The 22,315-nt window shown below is 36.6% G+C and overlaps 1 protein-coding gene across 10 annotated transcripts in view; it reads left to right on the forward strand.

Moving 5' to 3' along the window:
* STAG1 (stromal antigen 1) overlaps nt 1-22,315 on the forward strand; it is a 237,727-nt gene that overhangs the window by 171,742 nt on the left and 43,670 nt on the right. For all 10 annotated transcript variants that reach the window (XM_014537494.1, XM_014537495.1, XM_014537497.1 and 7 more), the window contains 7 exons: nt 624-727; nt 6,858-6,950; nt 7,057-7,146; nt 7,301-7,504; nt 9,714-9,784; nt 11,949-12,036; nt 13,333-13,413. In XM_014537494.1, coding sequence (XP_014392980.1) covers nt 624-727; nt 6,858-6,950; nt 7,057-7,146; nt 7,301-7,504; nt 9,714-9,784; nt 11,949-12,036; nt 13,333-13,413 — 731 coding nt within the window. The remainder of the gene's footprint in view (nt 1-623; nt 728-6,857; nt 6,951-7,056; nt 7,147-7,300; nt 7,505-9,713; nt 9,785-11,948; nt 12,037-13,332; nt 13,414-22,315) is intronic.

Below are 22,315 nucleotides of genomic sequence, written 5' to 3' on the forward strand. Positions count from 1 at the left end.
AGCTTGCCTTAACTGGGTGATTCAGTTGATTGGAGCATCAACCCATACAACGAAAGATTTCAGGTTCAATTCCCTGTCAGGGATATACCTAGGTTGTGGGTCTGATCCTCAGCCAGGGTGCTCATATGGGGGTCAACCAATCAATGTTACTCTCTTTTTTCTTCTCTAAAAATCAATAAAAACATCCTCAGGTGAGGATTATAAAAAATATTTTAAAGGTACCTTGTTATATGCGCTTTCAAATGATGTATAAGGAAATATAGTAAAATTCTGCCTAACTCAGGAGCCTGGTAATAGAAGAGACCAGGTATTAGAACAAATCAGAGTTTACTCTCTTTTTCTTTATATACAGTGTCCCCCAAAAGTGTATATACACTTTAACTGCCAGTAACTCAATTTTGAAAATGAAATGTATTTTAATAAACATTGACTTTATAATTATACAAAGTGTGTGTATACATTTTTGGGGGACACCCTGTATTTCTTGCTTGACTTCTTCAAAAAAGAACAAGGTACAGAACTTCAGTGTTTAAAATAATAGAATATATTCACAGTTTTTTATAATTGATTTTATATGCATTTATATTATAAATCTCATGCTAATGTGTTTTGTTTCACCTTAGCAATGTCTGACCGTCAAGAGAGTGCTCTAATAGAGCTAATGGTTTGTACAATTCGTCAAGCTGCTGAGGCACATCCTCCTGTGGGAAGGGGTACTGGCAAGAGAGTAAGTTATACTAGTAATAAATCTACAAAAAAGGTTTTAATGTAATTAACTGTCTTAAGTATTTGAAAATGTTATTGGTATATGTATCCCTAAAAACATGATATTTTTGTAAATGATTCATGCTGTGGTATTTCATCTTCGTATTGTCTGCTACATTCAGGTTCCAAAAATAGATTCTTTCCTTCTATGCTTTTTTAGCACCTATACCTGCTGCTTCTAGTCTAGTACTTTTAAGAAATTTTGTATCTATATCTGTTAAAAGTACAAGGCAAACTGTCTGGTTTGTATGCTCTTCCATTTAGCAACTAATCTTCAGATGGTTATTTTCTTTGTGCCTTTATTTCCTCAGCTGTAATATGGGGGTTACTAATACGGGTTTTATTGGTATTAAAGATGAGTTGAGATAATCACAGATGGGAAGATTCTTTCTGGTGATATGAAGAGGTAGGCAATTCTTCTGTGCAAAAAACCACAAAAGTATAAAACTGGAAAAATTGTTTTTTATTTTTTTATTTTTTTTATTTTTATTTTTTTTAATATTTTTTATTGATTTTTTACAGAGAGGAAGGGAGAGGGATAGAGAGTTAGAAACATCGATGAGAGAGAAACATCGACCAGCTGCCTCCCGCACACCTCCCACTGGGGATGTGCCTGCAACCAAGGTACATGCCCTTGACCGGAATCGAACCTGGGACCTTTCAGTCCGCAAGCCGACGCTCTATCCACTGAGCCAAACCGGTTTGGCAGTTTTTTAAAAAAACATCAAGCGTCTGGGACTTCACCAAAGTTTAAAAAAACACACACAACAACAACAATTTGAGAAGCATTTTTCTTGAAAAGCTGCTAAAGCTTCTGTAAAAGCAGAGCCTTCTTGCCTGGGGTTACATACAGTACACACACACCCCTTAAGTTTGATTGATGAGATCTGTAGTTTTACCAGAGTGGTACTGTATACAAAAACCAACAGCTGTTAAGGGACTAGTGGGAAAAGTCCCTTTTTCAGCTAGAAATGGCAACTTGGTAGAAACAAGTAAGGAATACCCACATCTTTGATATTCAGAGGTTGTGTACCCAGTTGATAAGAACAATGGACAAGCCAAGAATCTAACTAAAAAAATCCTGGAAATGAGAAATCCCTAAGAGGATTAGATAAGCTCTCCACACATCCTTGGATGACTGGGAAATCTGAGAGACCCTGACCTAAAATAAAAGTCAAGCCAAACCGAACTTTGACTATGCTCTTAAACCCACAAACAGATCAAGTCTCATAAGGGAGAAGCCTTATAGATTTGAGGTATTTGAGTATAACGTTTGCCCAAATCATTGACCAGTAATCTGTTGAAAAACAGAGGGGACTCCTAGCAAGACAGGCTAAAAAAAACAAGTAAGAATAAAAATTTCACCTCTCAGAATGGCTATCATCAACAAATGACAAGTGCTGGCGAGGATGTGGAGAAAAAGGAACCCTCGTGCACTGCTGGTGGGAATGCAGACTGGTGTAGCCACTGTGGAGAACAGTATGGAGTTTCCTCAAAAAACTAAAAATGGAACTCCCATTTGACCCTGTGATCCCACTTCTAGGAATATATCCCAAGAAACGAGAAACACCAATCAGAAAGGATATATGCACCCCTATGTTCATAGCAGCACAATTTACAATAGCTAAGATTTGGAAACAGCACTCAGGCTGCAGATGAGTGGATTAAAAAGCTGTGGTACAGAGCAGAAATAAATGACTTAGAGACCAAAAAAAAAAACGATACAAAAGATTAATGAAACCAAGAGCTGGTTCTTTGAAAGGATAAACAAGATTGATGAACCTCTAGCCAGGCTCACTAAGAAGCAAAGAGAGAGGACCCAAATAAACAAAATCAGAAATGAAAGAGGTGAAATAACAACAGACCCCACAGAAATACAAAGGATTGTTAAAAAATACTATGAACAACTCTATTCCAACAAACTAGACAACCTAGAGGAAATGGATATATTCCTAGGAAAATACAAGCTCCCAAAACTCAATCAGGAAGAATCTAAAAATCTCAATAGGCCAATAACTATGGAAGAAATTGAAGCAGTCATCAAAAAGCTTTCAGCAAACAAAAGCCCAGGGCTTCACAGATGGCTTCACAGAGGAGTTTTACCAAAACATTCAAGGAAGAACTAAAACCTATCCTCCTCAGACTACTACAAAAAATTCAAGAGGAAGGAACACTTCCAAGCTCATTCTATGAAGCCAGCATCACCCTAATACCAAAACCAGGTAAAGACAACACAATGAAAGAGAATTACAGGCCAATATCCCTCATGAACATAGATGCCAAAATACTCAACAAAATCTTAGCAAATCGGATCCAACAGTACATCAGAAAGATCATACACCATGACCAAGTAGGATTTATCCCAGGAATGCAAGGATGGTACAACATCCGTAAATCAATAAACGTAATACATCACATAAACAAATTGAAAGAAAAAAACCACATGGTCATATCAATTGATGCAGAAAAAGCATTTGACAAAATCCAACACCCATTTTTGATAAAAACTCTCAGCAAGGTGGGAATAGAAGGATCATACCTCAACATAATAAAAGCCATATATGACAAACCCACAGCCAACATCATACTCAATGGACAAAAACTAACACCATTTCCCCTAAAAACAGGAACAAGACAGGGATGCCCACTCTCACCACTCCTCTTCAACATAGTCCTGGAAGTATTAGCCATTGCAATTAGACAAGAAGAAGAAATAAAAGGCATCCAAATTGGAAAAGAGGAAGTAAAACTGTCCTTATTTGCAGACGACATGATATTATACATACAAAACCCTAGAGACTCCATCAAAAAACTACTAGACTTAATACATGAATTTGGCAATGTAGCAGGATACAAAATTAACCCCAAGAAATCTGAGGCATTTCTATACACCAATAGTGAACTTTCAGAAAGAGAGATTAGAAAAACAATCCCATTTACCATCGCACCAAAAAAATTAAGATACCTAGGAATAAACTTAACTAAAGAGGTAAAAGACCTCTACTCAGAAAACTACAGGACATTGAAAAAAGAGATAGAGGAAGACATAAAGAGATGGAAGAACATACCATGTTCTTGGATTGGTAGAATCAACATCATTAAAATGTCCATACTACCCAAAGCAATCTATAAATTCAACGCACTTCCCATTAAAATACCAATGGCCTACTTCAAAGATCTAGAACGAACTCTCCAAAAATTCATCTGGAACAAAAAACGACCCCGAATAGCTGCAGCGATCCTGAGAAAGAACAAAGTAGGTGGGATCTCAATGCCAGATATCAAGCTGTATTACAAAGCCACTGTTCTCAAAACTGCCTGGTACTGGCACAAGAACAGACATATAGATCAATGGAATAGAATAGAGACCCCAGAAATCAGCCCGAACCAATATGCGCAATTAATATTTGACAAAGGAGGCAAGAACATACAATGGAGCCAAGATAGTCTCTTCAATAAATGGTGTTGGGAAAATTGGACAGATATATGCAAGAAAATGAAACTAGACCACCAACTTACACCATACACAAGAATAAACTCAAAATGGATAAAGGACTTAAATGTACGACAGGAAACCATAAAAATTCTAGAAGAATCCAAAGGCAACAAAATCTCAGACATATGCCAAAGCAATTTCTTCACTGATACAGCTCCTAGGGCAGTTGAAACTAAAGAGAAAATGAACAAATGGGACTACATCAAAATAAAAAGCTTCTGCACAGCAAAAGAAACCATCAACAAAACAACAAGAAAGCCCACTGCATGGGAGAACCCAGTTTGCCAATGTTATCACCGAAAAGGTTTTAATCTTCAGTATTTACAGGGAACTCATACAACTTAACAAAAGTAAGATAAACCCGACCAAAAAGTGGGCAACGGATCTAAATAGATACTTTTTGAAAGAAGACATAAGGAAGGCCAAGAGACATATGAAAACATGCTCAAAGTCACTAGTCATCCAAGAGATGCAAATCAAAACCACAATGCGATACCATCTCACACCTGTCAGAATGGCTATCATCAACAAATCAACAAACGACAAGTGCTGGAGAGGATGTGGAGAAAAAGGAACACTTGTGCACTGCTGGTGGGAATGCAGACTGGTGCAGCCACTATGGAAGACAGTATGGAGTTTCCTCAAAAAACTGGAAATGGAACTCCCATTTGACCCTGTGATCCCACTTCTAGGAATATATCCCAAGAAACCAGAAACACCAATCAGAAAGGATATATGCACCCATATGTTCATAGCAGCACAATTCACCATAGCTAAGATCTGGAAACAGCCTAAGTGCCCATCAGTAGATGAATGGATTAGAAAACTGTGGTACATCTACACGATGGAATACTATGCTGCTGTAAAAAAGAAGGAACTCTTACAATTTGCAACGGCATGGATGGAGCTGGAGAGCATTATGCTAAGTGAAATAAGCCAGTCAATGAAGGAAAAATACCACATGATCTCACTCATTCATGGATAATAGAGACCATTATAAACTTTTGAACAATAATAGATACAGAGGCAGAGCAGAGATCAACGAAGGACTTGTATGTATGCATATAAGCCTAACCAATGGACACAGACACCAGGGGGGTGAGGGCATGAGTGCAGGGATGGGAAGGTAATGAGGGGGGATAAGGACAAATATGTAATACATATACACACACACACACACACACACACACGCGCGCATCTATATATCTATATGTATATAGGTATATAGATATATAGATATAGATATATATCCAGCCTTGAAAAATAAAAATAAAAAGCTGTGGTACATCTCCACAATGGAATACTATGCTGCTGTAAAAAGGAAGGAACTCCTACCATTTGCAACAGCATGGATGGGCCTGGTGAGCATTCTGCTAAGCGAAATAAGTCAGAGAAAGATAAATATCACATAATCTCACTCATTTGTGGAATATAATGAACAACAAACTGATGAACAAAAACAGATCAGAGACAGAGAAGCATCGATCAGACCGTCAAACCTCAGGGAAGGCAGGGGAGCGTTGGGGGAAGGAGGAAAGATCAACCAAAGGACTTGTATGCATGCATATAAGCCTAACCAATGGACACAGACACTAGCAGGGTGAGGGCAGGGGTGGAGGGGGGCAATGGTGGATAAGGACATATACGTAATACCTTAATAAAGAAAAAAAAAGAAATGGTTTCTCAGTAGGTCTAGTTTTTAAAAAATATATTACATCAGCTCAGTAAGAGATTTGAAATGAAATAAACAATGAACATGGAGATGGATTAATAACAAATGATCTCTTCTGAAGAACAGAGGAAAAATGATTGAACATAAATGAACAGAGCCTCAGAAATGTGTGAAACACATAAATGCATCCGATTTGTGTAATGAGGTCTCAGAAAGAAAGGAGTGAGAGACAGGAAGCAAAAACATTTGAAGAAATAATTGCCAGAAACTTCACGAATTTGATGAGAAATAGTAATGCACATATCAAAGAAGCTTAACAAAACTAATATGATAATCACAAAAGATTCCACTTCTAAACACAGTATAGTCACACTGTTGAGAGCCAAAGGCAAAACTTGACAGTAACAATAGAAAATTCAGGTAGAGAAGGCAACAGCAATAAATTAGCTGTTGATTTCTTTTCAATGGATGCCAGAAGACATAGAATGTATTTAACATAGGGGAGATCACTGTTGACATTGAGATTAAAACTCTAGAAAAATGGGGGGGCGGGGAGACATATGTAAAACTTTAGACAATAAAAAAAAAATCTAGAAAAAATATTTTTCCATTGGTTCCAATATTTTTCTCTTCATAACTGTAGTTTTATGGAAGTGTTTTTGTTTTCACTTAATCTAAATAAGTAGTAATTTATCTAAACTTTAATGATTCTTAAATAAGGAGCTAATTAATAAAGTACTAGTGAATGTTGACTAGAAATCTTCGTAAAACTAGATGTCTTTATTTTGGTAAATAGTTTGTTAAGCTCCTCTCAAAATTCTCAGTTACATTATCTGTCAGTGCTTCATCATTCTGTCTAATGTTCTATATTTATAAATTAGTGCATAACACTCATATTCTATGCCCATTTGAATTTATTTCTAGGTGCTAACTGCCAAAGAAAGGAAAACTCAAATAGATGATAGAAACAAATTGACTGAGCATTTTATTATCACACTTCCTATGTTGTTATCAAAGGTACAATTTCATTTACATTTTTGTAATAATATATCACGGAGTTTGCTTATTACACTATACTATTAAAGTAGTTACTTACTTCTTTTGTATTTTTTCTTCCTTCTAGTATTCTGCAGATGCAGAGAAAGTAGCAAACTTGCTACAAATCCCACAGTATTTTGATCTAGAAATTTATAGCACAGGTAGAATGGAAAAGGTAAGACACTATGAAATTGAAATTCTGCTATTGTATTGAGTTTTATTAACTAGAATATTTTAATCATATGTGATCATATAGACTTATTTGTTATTTGACTGATGCTTATTTTTGTTTTATCTAAATATAGTTGCATGCTTTTTTCCCTCCTCAGCATCTGGATGCTTTATTAAAACAGATTAAGTTTGTTGTGGAGAAACATGTAGAATCAGATGTTCTAGAAGCCTGCAGTAAAACCTATAGCATCTTATGCAGTGAAGAGTATACCATCCAGAATAGAGTTGACATAGCTCGAAGCCAGCTGATTGATGAGTTTGTAGATCGATTCAATCATTCTGTGGAAGATCTATTGCAAGAGGTATGTTTTAAAGTTAATGTGTACATGTAATAATTTTGGCTAATAATTATTAAAGGTAGCTGAGTATATAAATTGTTTCCATTTTAAAATAAAATTTAGTCAAATTCTCTACACCTTTCAGAACTTAGCAGCATTATTGTAATTGTTCATCCTATAAAGGTCAGCCTTTGTTATACTTTTTTTTTTAAGATTTTTAATTGATTTTTATTGAAGGGAGAGAGAGAGAGGGAGAAACATTAATGTGAGAGGGAAACATGGATCTGCTGCCTCCTGCATGTTTTCTACGAGGGATCAAGCCCAAAACCAAGGTATGTACCCTGGCCAGGAATCAAACTGGCAACCTTTTGGTGCACAGGATGATGTCCAACCAACTGAGCCACACTGGCCAGGGCTTTATTTTTAAAATTTGTTTCAAACAAGCTGGATTGTTTTTTGTTTTTTTTTGTCTTTTAAGAAAAATCTTGTTAAGGACTGGCTTTTTTTTTTTAATGTTAGATCTCTTCATACTTTTTAAAAAATATTTTTATTGATATCAGAGAGGAAGGGAGAGATAAAAACATCAATAATGAGAGAGAATTATTTATCAGCCTCCTCCTGCACAGCCCCTACTGGGGATCAAGCCCACAACCCAGGCAAGGACCCTGATTAGGAATAGAACCATGACCTCCTGGTTCATTGGTTGACATTCAACTACTGAGCCATGCCAGCCAGGCAAGGAATGGCTTTTCTTAAATCTTTTTTTTAAAATTTTCTAATCCTGTAATCTAATTTGCATTTTAATATTACTTTATGATATGTTAATGCATAGAACATTAAAATTATGTGCTTATGAGGGATGGCTGATTACTAGTGGTGTGCCCAAGATAGCAGGAAGCCTCTCCAACTGGTTATTTTTGTGATTACATCTGTAATTCTCGAATCCTGTCTTCTCCCTCCAATCTGAGTAAGGCAACCATGAACTTCACAGTTTTATATGCTCTGAGATCCAAGCTGATGATCTTCTTAATCCATGTAACCGATTTTCCCCTACTTTTAATTTTACAAAAAAATTTAACCATTTTTGATGTTGTATTGTGATTTATTTCTCACTGTTGGGATTATGGGTATCTTTCATTTTTTGTCTGTTTTATTTGTATTTTGTTCATTACCAGCAGTGAATATGTACTTTTTATATAATAACTAGAGGCCCGGTGCACAAAACTTTGTGCACTCGGGGGGGGGGGTCCCTCCGCCCGGCCTATGCCCTCTCACAGTCTGGCACCCCTCGGGAGATGTCCACCAGCTGGCTTAGGCCTGCTCTCCAGGGGACTGGGCCTAAGCTGGCAGTCTGGCAGCCCGGGAGCCCTCGGGGGATGTCCACTTGCCAGCGGGGAACAGGCCAAAGCTGCAGTCGGACATCCTTAGCGCTGCTGAGGAGGCGGAAGAGGCTCCCACCACCACCACTGTACTGGCAGCCGGCAGCCTGGTTTGTGGCTGAGCAGAGCTCCCCCTGTGGGAGCGCACTGACAACCAGGGGCAGCTCCTGCATTGAGCATCTGCCTCCTGGTGGTCAGTGTGTGTCATAGTGACCAGTCATTCCCAGTTGTTCTGCTGTTAGGGTCAATTTGCATATTACCCTTTTATTATATAGGATAGAGGCCTGGTGCATGGGTGGGGGCCAGCTGGTTTGCCCTGAAGGGTGTCCCAGATCAGGGTGGGGGTCCCGTTGGGGTGCCTGGCCAGTCTGGGTGAGGGGCTGATGGGTGTTTGCAGGCTGGTCACACCCCCCAGCAGGGACCCTCACCCCATGGGAGTGTGGCCAGCCTGGGTGAGGCTCTGAGGGCCGTTTTCAGGCTGGCCATGGCCGCAGGCTGGAAGCAGGTATCTGGGATTTATTTATCTTCTATAATTAAAACTTTGTAGCCTTGAGCGGAGCTCAGAGCCGGCAGGGCAGGCAGGAAGCTTGGCTTCCTCCATTGCCGGGGCAACCCAAGCCTCCTGCTCGCTCCAGCTCCATGGCCACCGTCTTAGTTGGGTTGATTTGCATATTCGCTCCCGATTGGCTTGTGGGCATGGCTTGTGGGTGTAGCAGAGGTACAGTCGATTTGCATGTTTCCCTTTTATTAGATTAGATAACAATTTTTATTTAAGCAGTAAGTATTAATAGACTTTCATGTGAATTTGAGGATACATGAAAGTGTGGTAATAAAGTGATGTCTACTTTTTATAGGGAGAAGAAGCTGATGATGATGATATTTACAACGTGCTTTCTACATTAAAGCGGTTAACCTCTTTTCACAAGTACGTGGTTTCATTGGAAGTAGATTGTAGATTCAGTGAAAAGCAGATTAGTCAACATAAAACAGACTGATTATATTTGTAATGTTTAACATCCATATAACAGTGGGAAATTTTAAAGAAATATCAAGGTGTTGTACAGTTTTTCTTTATTATTCTAATTTTCTTCAGGTAAATTATACGGTTTTATTTTAATACTAGAGGCCCGATGCACGAAGTTCGTGCAAGAGTAGGCCTTCCTTCCCCCAGCTGCCTGCACCCGGGACCCGGGCTTCCCTCTGGCTGCTGGCATCCAGGACCTGGGCTTCCCTCCGGCTGCCAGCACCCGGGACTGGGGCTTCCCTCGCAGAGGGAAGCAGCCCGCTGGTTGGTGGCATGGCCTCCCTCTACAGGGTGATCATGGAGCCCCCCGATTGATCGCCCTGCCGGCCGTTTGCCTGGGCCTCCCTCTGGGACAATCATGGGCTGATGGCTGGGCTCCCGACCAATTGGATTGCAACTACCTTGGCTGGCCTGGTGCCAGCGGGTGTCATAGCGTGGTCCCGGATGGTCGTCCAGATGTTTGTTGTTATTCTACTGTTCAGCCATTCGGTCAATTTGCATATTATGCTTTTATTATATAAGATAGTTACTTAAGGAGTAAGATTTCTCATTCCCTGTAATAAGTGCACACTGTAAAGGTTTAAGTTAATTGTATTTTTAACAAATTTGATGAGCTTATTCTGTAAGCTAGCATTTCAGAAGTATAATTTTCAATGGATAGTTTCTTAAAGTCTTACTAAATAGGAAAAAAACATGTTTTGGGGAAAGCCATGAAAGTTATTTCTGTGAACTTTTATTTCTGAATTGTTCTTGTTTTATGTAGACAGAGCAGTTGGATTTGAATAAGGACAAAAGGCTTGTTCAAGGAAATAAGTATCATTTTCAAATTGTAATTTGCATGTCCCTTATAATAAGACATGCTTATCTTCTCTATAAAGAAAGGAAAATAGAGAACTTTGTTGTCAAAAGAATGTTTAGGTGTAGGCCTACATCAGTAAATACTTCAGATTTCAAAGCAATGTCCAAAATCTAAGCCTTTTTTTAAAAAATATATTTCTTTATTGATTTCAGAGAGGAAGGGAGAGGGAGAGAGAGATAGAAATATCAATGATGAGAGAGAATCATTGATCGGCTGCCTCCCGCACACCCACTACTGGGGATCGAGCCTGCAACCCAGGCATGTGCCCTTGGCCGGAATCGAACCTGGGACCCTTCAGTCCGCAGGCTGACGCTCTATCCACTGAGCCAAGCCGGCTAGGGCTAAGCCTTTTTTTTATATACAATATGTTGTTTGATATTTCATGGAGACACAAACTTATTTTTTAAAATATTTAGATGTATGAAAATAAAAGTTGACAGCCAATTATCTGCTATTTTTAGTAGTAGAGCTCATGACTATTTAAAATGTCAGCATTATCTCATTCAGAACTCCTCAGCCCATGTAAATAGCTACACTAAAGTTATTGGGCTTTGCCATATTTTCTTTACCCTGGTTTTGTCTAATCTTTTTAAAAATACATTTGCTTAATCCTGTGTGATCTCAGGATTTGCTTAAATGTATTTTAAAATATACTAGAAGAGAAAGAACTATGGGATATGAGCTTAGGTTGACCATGTTGTAGTAATCTTCACTTAAATGTGTGAAGGTTTTTTGTTTGTTTTTTATTATGGTACTAGAGGCCTGATGCACGAAATTCTTACAAGGGGCTCAGCCCCCACCGCCACGGCGGCTGCCTTGGCCTCCGCCCACCATGGTGGCCGCAGGCCTCTGCCTCGGCCCCTGCCCACCGCGGCTTCTTCCAGACGGTCGTCCAGAAGGACGTTCTATCTAATTAGCATATTAAGCTTTTATTATTATAGATCGTTTTGTTTTATTTTAAAATGTGTGAAGTTTTGTTATTACTGATTTCTTTTAATGAATTCCTAATATCAGCCTGAGCTCTCTCCGCCTCTTTATTTCCCCCTCTCATTTCCCTCTTTTTTTCTTCTTAAGTATGAGCACTCAAACATTTCCTTTATGGATCTCTTTCAACTCTACAAGAAAATGAAGTTAATTTACTTAAAGTCATTTTGTTTAAAATTTCCTTCATTCTAGAATAAAGTTAATACATTTTGTTTATTTTAGCGCTCATGATCTCACAAAATGGGATCTGTTTGGTAATTGCTACAGATTATTGAAGACTGGAATTGAACATGGAGCTATGCCAGAACAGGTAGGAGTTTACTAGTCTTCCTTCTATCTCATTTCAGAAAGCTAAAGTTTTTTTCGATCACACAGGATTATCAAAAGCCTTTCATAGAAAGTAGTTGATAATTCTTTAATGTAGCTACCTTCTTTGAGGATTCTTGCCATAGCGATTAAATGTTACTGATAGATATATCTTCAGGTTTAAGCAGAAAAAAATAGGAAACCTTTGCTATAATGTTCTCAAAAATTTTATGTTAAGGTAAGCATTTTTAGGGTAACATCCGTATTTCTTTGAAATGGTAAGATGACCATATTATTGTCCAAATAAGCGTTCTTTTAAAAGTGAAAAGGAGTGCTATTAATTACTCTAGGCATTAGCCAAATGGTTACCCTCCAATAAGGTCCTCTGTGATTTGGTTTCTACTGATTTAGAATTACTTACTTCCTTCCTTCCTTCCTTCCTTCCTTCCTTCCTTCCTTCCTTCCTTCCTTCCTTTCTTTTTTTTTTTAGAGAGGGAGGAAGGGGTAGAGAGATGGAGACACAGACATCGATTTGTTGTTCTACTTATTTATGCATTCATTGGTTGCTTCTTGTATGTGCCCTTACTAGAGATGGAATCTGCAACCATGGCATATCTGGACGACACTTTTAACCAACTGAGCTACCCAGCCAGGGCTGATCTAGTTAGTCTTAGTTTATGCTCTATGAATCTTTTCACAGTTATCAAAGAAGCATCCTTTGAATTTTCTATTCCTTCCCTTATGTTTCCCTTTATTACCAGATTAAATCTTATATCTTTCTTTAAAGATTTAGTATAGATTTTTGCTTCTCTAGAAAGTTTTTCCTAACCATTATCACTTTCTATTCCTGGCTAACATGTGAGTTCCTCTTCTCTCCCCTCAACACATTACCCCATGTATGTATACTTTATCAGACCAATTATTAAATTGTTATAATTGTTACTAATTTGTCTTTTCAGTTGATTGTTCTCTGAGATGAGGGAATATGTTTGTTTTTAAGCCCCTGTGTCTTGCACTAGGCTTAGATACTGAATAAATATCTGTTTTAAGAACAGAGTTCAGACAGTGAACATTTGGTAATAGTGTCTTTTTTTTTTAATGGTTATTATTTTAAATTTCCATACATTTATGCCTCTAGGATGATGTATTTCTTTTTTTTTTTTTTTTTACCAAATGTTATTTTATATATGCTCCTTAATTCTATAAAACTTTTGGCCTATAAGCTATGATACATATTGTATGATATAAACTGTACAAATGTAAATTGTCTCATTTGTTTGAATTTTTTTATTTGATACAGATAGTCGTACAGGCATTGCAGTGTTCCCATTACTCGATTCTTTGGCAGTTGGTGAAAATTACTGATGGTTCTCCTTCCAAAGTAAGTAAGAGTTTCTGTAGGCAGAAGAGTTATTACTAAAATAAAATAACCTCCATTCATTTATATTTAATAAGTTATTGTTATTAGTTACAGCAAATTATCTTGACTAAAATATAAAATAATTTTTTGTTATCAATTTTTGTTTTATCCTATGAGTAAGTGTATTTTATCTTTTTGGAAGATAACCAGTCTTCAAGCAATAGATATATACTTTTATTTGTACAAAAGTTAAAATTCTTATAGGAAATAACCATTGTAGAAACCAAAAGAGGTCTGATAGGTAACATGCTATAAAAAATAGAGTAATATTGGGAGATAATAGTATGCAGCTTTCAGTTCTGGCATCATGGCACCTTGGGACTCAAACTGAACAACACTCTTGTTAAGAACAACTCAAATTATTGGATAATTTTTTTTAACTTTTAATTTTTGACTGACCATGCAAAACAAAAAGGTACAAACCAGATATTAAATGGAACCAGAATTCAAGAGAGTCGGCAAAGCACTGAAGCCTACTTAACCTTAAGGATCTTTTCTAATCTAGACAAATTATAAGGCCCTCCCAAGGTGGAATGTCTTACAGGTAGCACACCTCCCTGAAAATTTGGGGTCCTAAAGAGCTACTCCCAGCTCAAGGGTAAATTAGAAATAAACCCACACTAGCTCCATGAATGGAGAAATACAAGGAAAACAGCCTGTCTTAAATTTGTCACTGATTAAAAGGGAGAAAACAGGTGTCCCAGTAAGATGTATAACCATGAGCTGGCTTTCACATAGGTTTTCACCCTAAAATTATACTACTTCAGTGGTCCATTAAAAAATAAAAAACGAGATTTTGATTTAAAAAGTCTATATCGCTCTTGAAATAAGAGCGGCTTGAACATATGAGTAAAGAGCAAACACTTCATAAAGAACCAAATCAAAATATTAGGATGTTTACATATCCTCATCTTAACAAAACAGAAGCTGTTCAACCAATAAAGAAGGTCAATAATACATTTCTATACAGAATCAATAACTTGATATGAAGCATTTTTTTCTCAGAGGAAGATTTTTTTTACCCTTATGATTAAAAATTTGAGGAATTCACTGCCTTTAGAAAGTAATTAGAGTTTTTTGTTCTTAATTAGAAGAATAGTGATATATTGGTTAGCTTCCTGGTTTTTTTTATTTTATTTTATTGACAATTTAGTCTTGATAAGCAAAAACTAAAGTTAACCTTTTGTAGTAACCAAAGCCACTTGAAAATTGCATTACATCCTCATGTTTTTTAAAATGTTCGTTAATTTGGTCAAATTAACGGAGATTGAATATATGTAAGTTAAATTTTGATAACAAGAGTTTATTATATGTTACACACAATTAACTTTTATTCTAATTTATTCTGGTTGGTTTTGTATTCTTTTTTTCCCACTGAGGTCATTTTGCTTATCTGAGGCACAGATTTTTTGATTGTCATTGCAAGGAGAGCAATGCAGATTTTGTGGCCAGCACTGATTTCTTTTATGCTAGAAACAATGATATAGCATCTTTTTTTTTCTTTTTTTTTATAATCCTCACTTAAGGATATTTTTCCATTGATTTTTAAAGAGTGTGGAAGGGAGAGGGAGAGACAGAAACACCGATGTGAAAGAGACACATTGATCTGTTGCCTCCCGCATGACCCCAACCAGGGCTGGAAGCCTGCAACCGAGGTACGCGTGCCCTTGACTGGAATCAAACCCAGGACCCTTCAGTCCACAGGCCGATGCTCTATCCACTGAGCCAAACTAGCTAGGGTGCTATAGCATCTTTTAGGTGTTTTCATTATTCGGTTGATTTCTATTTATAGATTTTTGTTCATTTATATAATAAGTGAAATTCTTACATAGGTGTCTCTCAAGTTATTCTCACTTTGAAGTTGTTGATAATTTTTCTTTCAAAATATATTTAGTAATTATTGTGTTCAGTTGTGTCTATAAAGTGGTTTTCTAAGTGATAATCTTAAAAAGCATGAATCTTTAAGATACATGCAAACTTAAAAAAATTAATCTTTCATTGCTAAGATTCTTTTAAAACAATTATTTTAATGACTCATATAATAATTACTAGATTAGGAATTTTCAAGCTTTCTATATAGGATATCTTCGAAAATTTAATAGCCACATACATAAGCTTTGTACACATATAATTTATATTACTAACATCCCAATTGATAAGATATTGATAACTATAGTTCTAGCCGAGGACTATATTGTTATGCAAATAATCTTGAGGCAAGTCACTTATATTACAGAGACACAGACAACAGCATGGTGATAGCCAGAGGAAAAGGGATGGGGTTAGGTGGAAGAGGGCAAAGGGGTGATAAATTGGGACAGAAAGAGACTTTAGTTTGGGTCATGGCCACATGATGCAGTATGCAGATGTTTTGTTGAGTTATACACTTGAAACATGTATGATTTTGTTAAACAATGTCACCCCAGTGAACGCAATAAAAAGAAAAATTTAAAGCAGACAACTTATGTCAAAGCATTTACATCGATTGTAAAGTGCTTTCCAGATACTAATAACAATCTTAAAAATCACTTACCTGTGTTTAAGGTTACTTATTTATAAAATTGAAAGTTGTATTGTGCCAACCTTTTCTGTCTCTAAAATTCTGTAATCTATGTTATGATTAATAACTGCTATATTAAAGATTTCTGGGTAGATATACTAGAATCTTAACAGTGTTTATCTCTGGGAAATAGAAAATCTTTGGGGGCAGACATAAGAAGAAATTTACTTTTCACTTTATACCTTTTGATACTGTTTGAGTGGTAGTTTTGTTGGTGATTCTTAAAAGTGATAATTTTATCACAAAAATTAATTTTTTAAGACTACTAGTACAAAAGCATCTTGATTCTCCATTCTAAACTTAGGTCTGATTTATCACATATAATTCACAGTTGTTGAACTTAAATACTAGAAAAATGCTTAGTGTGTTCTATATCTTATTTGCAATAATAGCATTATTCTTTTGTTTATAAATGTAATATTAGAGCTATCAGAGAATTTAGAAATTATTTGATGAAACCTGTTCTTTTTAGATAAGGCCTACAGGGGGAGATTGTTATTAACACTGTTGATGTTTTACTATTTTTTAATACATATTTTTATTGATTTCAGAGGAAGAGAGAGGGAGAGAGAAATAGAAACGTCAATGATGGGAGAGTACCATCCATCGGCTGCCTCCTGCATGCCCCCTACTGGGGATCAAGCCGGCAACCTGGGCATATGCCCTGACCAGGAATTGAAATGTTACCTCCTGGTTCAGAGGTCATTTTGTAAATCACTTTAATATAAATGCTCTAAATTAATTAAATCTTCATTTTATAAAGTAGATATTACCATAGTCTTATTTTACAGATAAGGAACCTGATTACTTAGAAAAATTGGGCTTGCCTAAAATTATAAGTCTTTTGAATCTCACTCAATCTAGTTGTTTTTCTGTTAACATTCTTTAAATTCTTGTATTATTAAGCTTTTAATACAACTTGTTCTAGAGAGTTTTATTGTGGCTTTTTTAAAATTATTTTCTAAAGGCTGGCATGTTGGTTGACTCCTCACTAAATACAAATGTCTGTTAATCAGTTGGGTATATTGAAAAATTATGTCATATAGCCTTTTTTTTTCATCATTCTGTATCTATAAAGGCATTTGAATGAAAAGTTACTATGGTTTTAAATGGCTTATTTTGTAATGCCAGTGGTTTAAAGTTAAAACATATGGAGGACTTTGGTAATGATGCACCTAAAATATTTTTCCCCTCTGTTTTCTAAAATTTAAAAGTAATTCAGTAGGCTCTTGGGGTCTAAATATTTAATTTATAATGTTGATTATTTATAGACAACTTGAAAATCTTACTGCATTAATTAATATTTCTGTTGTTGAAGTATTTCAAGCATGTCAAACTCAAAGGCTAACACGGGCCAAATAAACAAGGTTTAAGTTTATGTGGGCCACAAAAAAACAAAAGCTTCAATTTTCATAGAAACGTAGGTTTATTTCGATACAAACATGCTGAATACAAAGGGCTGAAATAAATGAGTAATCGTTAACAAAATAGAACATTTTAATAAAAAGTAGTATTTTTTTCTTGAACATTAACTTACCAGACACTGAATAACTGCACAGATTAATAAACAACGCAGATAAACCTGTTTTTCTTGTTCTCCTGAAGTGAAATATGTCCTGTTGCGCACACCAAACAAGTCAGTTCAAGGCTAATGATAGGGCGATCGGCTGCTAAAATATTCGCTGCTAGTATTAGTAGAGAGAAATGGTGCACCTACGTGTAAGGCGCATAAGGGAAATGAATGCAGCACGATTATATATAATAATCAGTCATTAGCGAACATTGTAGTTCGTTATTAATAATTATGTATTACAGAATATTGTAAAAATGAAGTTACAAAATTTTTATTAAAACGTTCTTTACATATCGTTTTATTGGCTGGGCCGCAAAAATATTCGTTGTGGGCCTCATGCAGCCCGTGGCCCGTGAATTTGACATGCTTGAAGTATTCTATATGATAAAAGGCTAATATGCAAATCTACCAAGTGGCGGAACGACCGGTCACTATGATGCACACTGACCACCAGGGGGCAGATGCTCAATGCAGGAGATGCCCCCCAGTGGTCAGTGTGCTCCCACAGGGGGAACGCCACTCAGCCAGAAGCCAGGCTCACGCCGCGGCAGCACTAAGGCTGTCCAACTGACGGCTTGGGCCCACTCCCCGCCATCAGTTGGACATCCCCCAAGGGCTCCTGGACTGCGAGAGGGCGCAGGTCGGACTGAGGGGGAACCCCCCCCCCCAGTGCTCGGATTTCATGCACCGGGCCTCTAGTTATGTTAATAATATGGAATGAGCCATTTAGCTAGTGAAGGAGCTAACCAGCTGACCACTGTTTTTCTCTACTCATTAGTACATTTATAGAAACTCCTTTACTGGTAAATCTCTGAAGAGGTCACTTGCCATCTTTAGTTAATAAATTATATGTGTTAGTTTTTGGTGTAAAATATAAGGTAAAGTGCTTTTCATAAAGTTGGGCTTTCTTTCTTGAGTACATGTTCATTGTTAAAATAAATTGTCCTAATTTTACTACCTGTAGGTAACCACTGTTAATATTTTGGTATATTTTCTTTTAGTGTTTTCTTTTTACATATTTTTCAATCTTATTGAAATCATAATGTATATACAATTTTATGTCTCCTCTTCAATTAACATGGGATTTCCTTCAGTTATTAAAAGAAATGTCGATAGATATTTTTTCTGTATGCATTTGTCCATCATATAGCTATACCATAATTAATTTTACCATACCACTCTACTCTCTTTGATGTTTAGGTTGTAAACTTTTTAACTAATAAAATTAATGCCATGATCGGCATTTTGGTGCAAAAGCTTGTTCTGTGTTTTAAATTGTTTTATCTTATAGTCTTAGAAATGGAATTTGTGGATCAAAGATTATACTTTTAAGGTTTGATACATATTGCCAAGTTGTTTTTTAGACAGTACGTTCTAAAATTTATTTTTCGAATCTATTATATGAATGGTAGTTATATTTGAAGTTTAAATTCAAATTATAATTTAACTAAACAGTAAACACTATTTTATAAAATGAATATATGAGAAGACTATATCAAGAACAGGATTAGATCTTTATTTGAAATGGAAGTGCACTGGGTTTCATCATTGGGTATTTCCTCTATTCCCCCTAATTTCCAGAGTTGAAGCTCTTTGGCAGTCTCACAGGTCATGCTCAGTATACTTTGTTCCGGTGCCCCCTAGTGCTGGTCCTGTAGAAGCAGCCTTCAGTTTCTCTCTAGCAGAAAACATCCTTCTTCTTCAGCTCCTTCTGGACATATACAAAGACTTTTAAAGAGCCAGGTAAATAAGAGTTAGGGCTAAAATAATGCCCCTTTGCCTTTTTTGGCCTGGGGATCTAGAACTTATTTTTCCTACTGGGAGGAGCTGTCCTACTCTCTGTAATCTTAAATTTGCAGTGTTCTTAGCCTTACCCTGCATGTTTCTATTCTAGGGAGGACCTGGGGCAAACATTCTTGCCTTCTGGATCCTGACCCTTTTCCTAATCCTTTAAATTAAAGAAAGTCAATATCCCTCAGGTAGCTACAGGTCAAATTATCATTGAGGTGTTTAGCTGTAAAATTTGTTCCATTGCCTTCTTAACTGAAGGGTCTCCTCTGCAAATTCCAGCTTGTTTAACCTCTAAACAGACTGGGGAAGAGCAGTGTTAGGGTGAAGGTGGCCAGACTCATGAGGAGATACACTTAACCTTGTTGTTCTTCATATAAGCATACATTCCTAGAAATGTACTAGAAATAGGCTCAAATATAAAATAATCAACAGACTACTTTTTATACTTCCCCCTTTCCTTTTCCCTCCCCAGTCCTTTAGAATGTCAATGAATAAGAATGAGATAGCTTGCTCAGGTCCTTGCCCCAAGTTCCTATAATATCAAAATACAGGTACCACTTCTTCACCTGCAGAGGGGGGAGGGAATGGGACCAAGAGTGGGAATAATGGCTATCCCTCTAGGAACAAATGTTTAGCAATGTTATAACCATTTTACTTTATTCTTTTTTTCTAGAATCTTTCCCATTACCTTTTATTTCTTGAGAATTCTATGCTCAATAACTATCTAGTTAGTTTTAAGCCTTCCCTATGAGTAGTTCATGACTTCAGAGTTGTTCTTTGATAATTGTGTTTTTGTTAATATTATATCTTACCTCAACTGCCTGATTGGTTGATCTAGGAAGGTAAGAGGTAAAAGATCCAAGTCTTGTTTTATATCCATTTCTTGTTTAGTGCTAAGAATTCTTTTTTTTAAATCTGGAATACAGAAGTAGATAGGAGTTTAGACCAAATTCTGAGCTTCTTCGGATTTTATCCAATTCTAAAATTCAAAAAGATCTTTGGAAGCCAGAAGTAAATATGTTCAATTTAGAAAAGAACTTACAAGTCATTATTCCAACATGCCACAGTGGCTCAGTGATTGAGCATTGACCTATGAACCAGGAGGTCATGGTTCAATTCCTGGTCAGGGCATATGCCCAGGTTGCAGGCTCATTCTCCAGTAGGGGGTGTGGAGGAGGTATCCCATCAATGATTTGCTCTCATTATTGATGTTTCTCTCTCTCCCTCTCCCTTCCTCTCTGAAATCAATTAAATATATATATATATGTGTGTGTATATATATGTATATTCATATATGAAATTATGCATGTCTACATATATATATACATATATATATATAAGATATATATGAATGCCATGCTGTGTTATGAACCTGTCTACTCCTGAGCCTCCAGTCTTGGAGTTGCTATTTGATAGGGAATACCCTTCTATCCCTTAAGGCTGCCTCAGTTTCACTAGCCTGTCCAGTTGGATGCTGTTTTTACTTACACAGGTCTTGAAAGCACCTTTTATAAATACTCAGACACCTTAGGATATTTAATACCTCATGATCTAAGTAATGAGCCAGGACTGAAAAGATTTGTTCTAAATGACAATTATTATAAAGTAATAATGTGTTTTAACTGAGCTTATCAGAGGTCTAAAGCAACATTAACAATTTAAACAAAACATAAAACTTCTTTCTTGTACAGGTATTGGATATTTTCTCTGCCAAATTAATGGTAAAAGAAGTTTACTTTCCTGTCAGGCCATTTATTTGAATAGAAAAGATATAGTTGTCTTAATATCCCCTGAGTGATATAGAAATGCATTTTCCTTCCTAAGTAGGTTTTTTTAGAAATGCTTTTCCCTCAGTGGCCATTCTATATATAATTACTAGGTATTTGTTAAGTGACTTCTTATTGCTGTCTCTCTATTTATTTATTTATTTATTTATTTAATCTCCCAGTTATAAATAGTGTATATTTCCAGCATTTTTTTGTGTTTGAATTTTGGTTCCATTTCTTACCACCTGTGATAAAGATAAGCAAGTTACTTCACCACTGAACTTTATTTTCCTAATGTGTGATATTCACTGTTGGATGGGGTTGTTGGGAAGATTAAATTGAAAGAACTCGTTTCACGGCCCTGACTGGTGTTCTCAGTGGTTAGAGTGTCGGCCCACACACCGAAGGGTCTCGGGTTTGATTCCCAGTAAAGGGCAAGTACCTGGGTTGCAGGTTCGATCCCCAGCCCTGGTTGGACACGTGCAGGAGGCAACCAATTAAGGTGTCTCTCTCGTATTAATCTTTCTCTCTTTCTCTCTCTCTCTCTCTCCCCTCCCTCTTTACCCCCCTCCCTCCCTTCCACTCTCTAAAAAAATCAATGGGGAAAATATCTTCAGGTGAGGATTAACAAAAAAGAAAGAAAGAAGTGTTTCAGTGAACAATAGCTGTTGTTCTGATGGCGTTAAATTGTAGTCCTAGTCTAATCTTCTCTTGTACCAAAAACAAGAATTGATACTAAGTGTACTATTATCATGTAAGGCTATAGGACTATGTAAACATGCTCAGGAGCTAGTGTACGTTTGGGATACAACAGCATAGATTTTGTCCTCCATGTGTATGTTGGAATAATTTGGGAATTCAGTTCTCTCACTTTGATTCTAACAGGTACTACTTTACCCCTGTCCCTCTGATTCCTCCTTTATCTTTCTTCATCTTTGTACACTACAGGAAAGAGAAATCAGAAGATGTTTTGGAACTACAGTAGGCAGCTTAAGGGTTCCTGAATCATAAGTGAGTGGATTAGCCTTTGAGACAATGACAGGAGTCAGCAGGTGGAGATTCAAATAGTCAAGAACAACAACAACACTGAAAACTAGGTATTACATTTGGGGTTAAATATTCAATAGTTATTTTGTGTGTTCACGAAAGTAGCACACTCTCCCTCCCCGCCCC

Source organism: Myotis brandtii, unplaced genomic scaffold (assembly GCF_000412655.1).
Source record: "Myotis brandtii unplaced genomic scaffold, ASM41265v1 scaffold18, whole genome shotgun sequence".
NCBI lineage: Eukaryota > Metazoa > Chordata > Mammalia > Chiroptera > Vespertilionidae > Myotis > Myotis brandtii.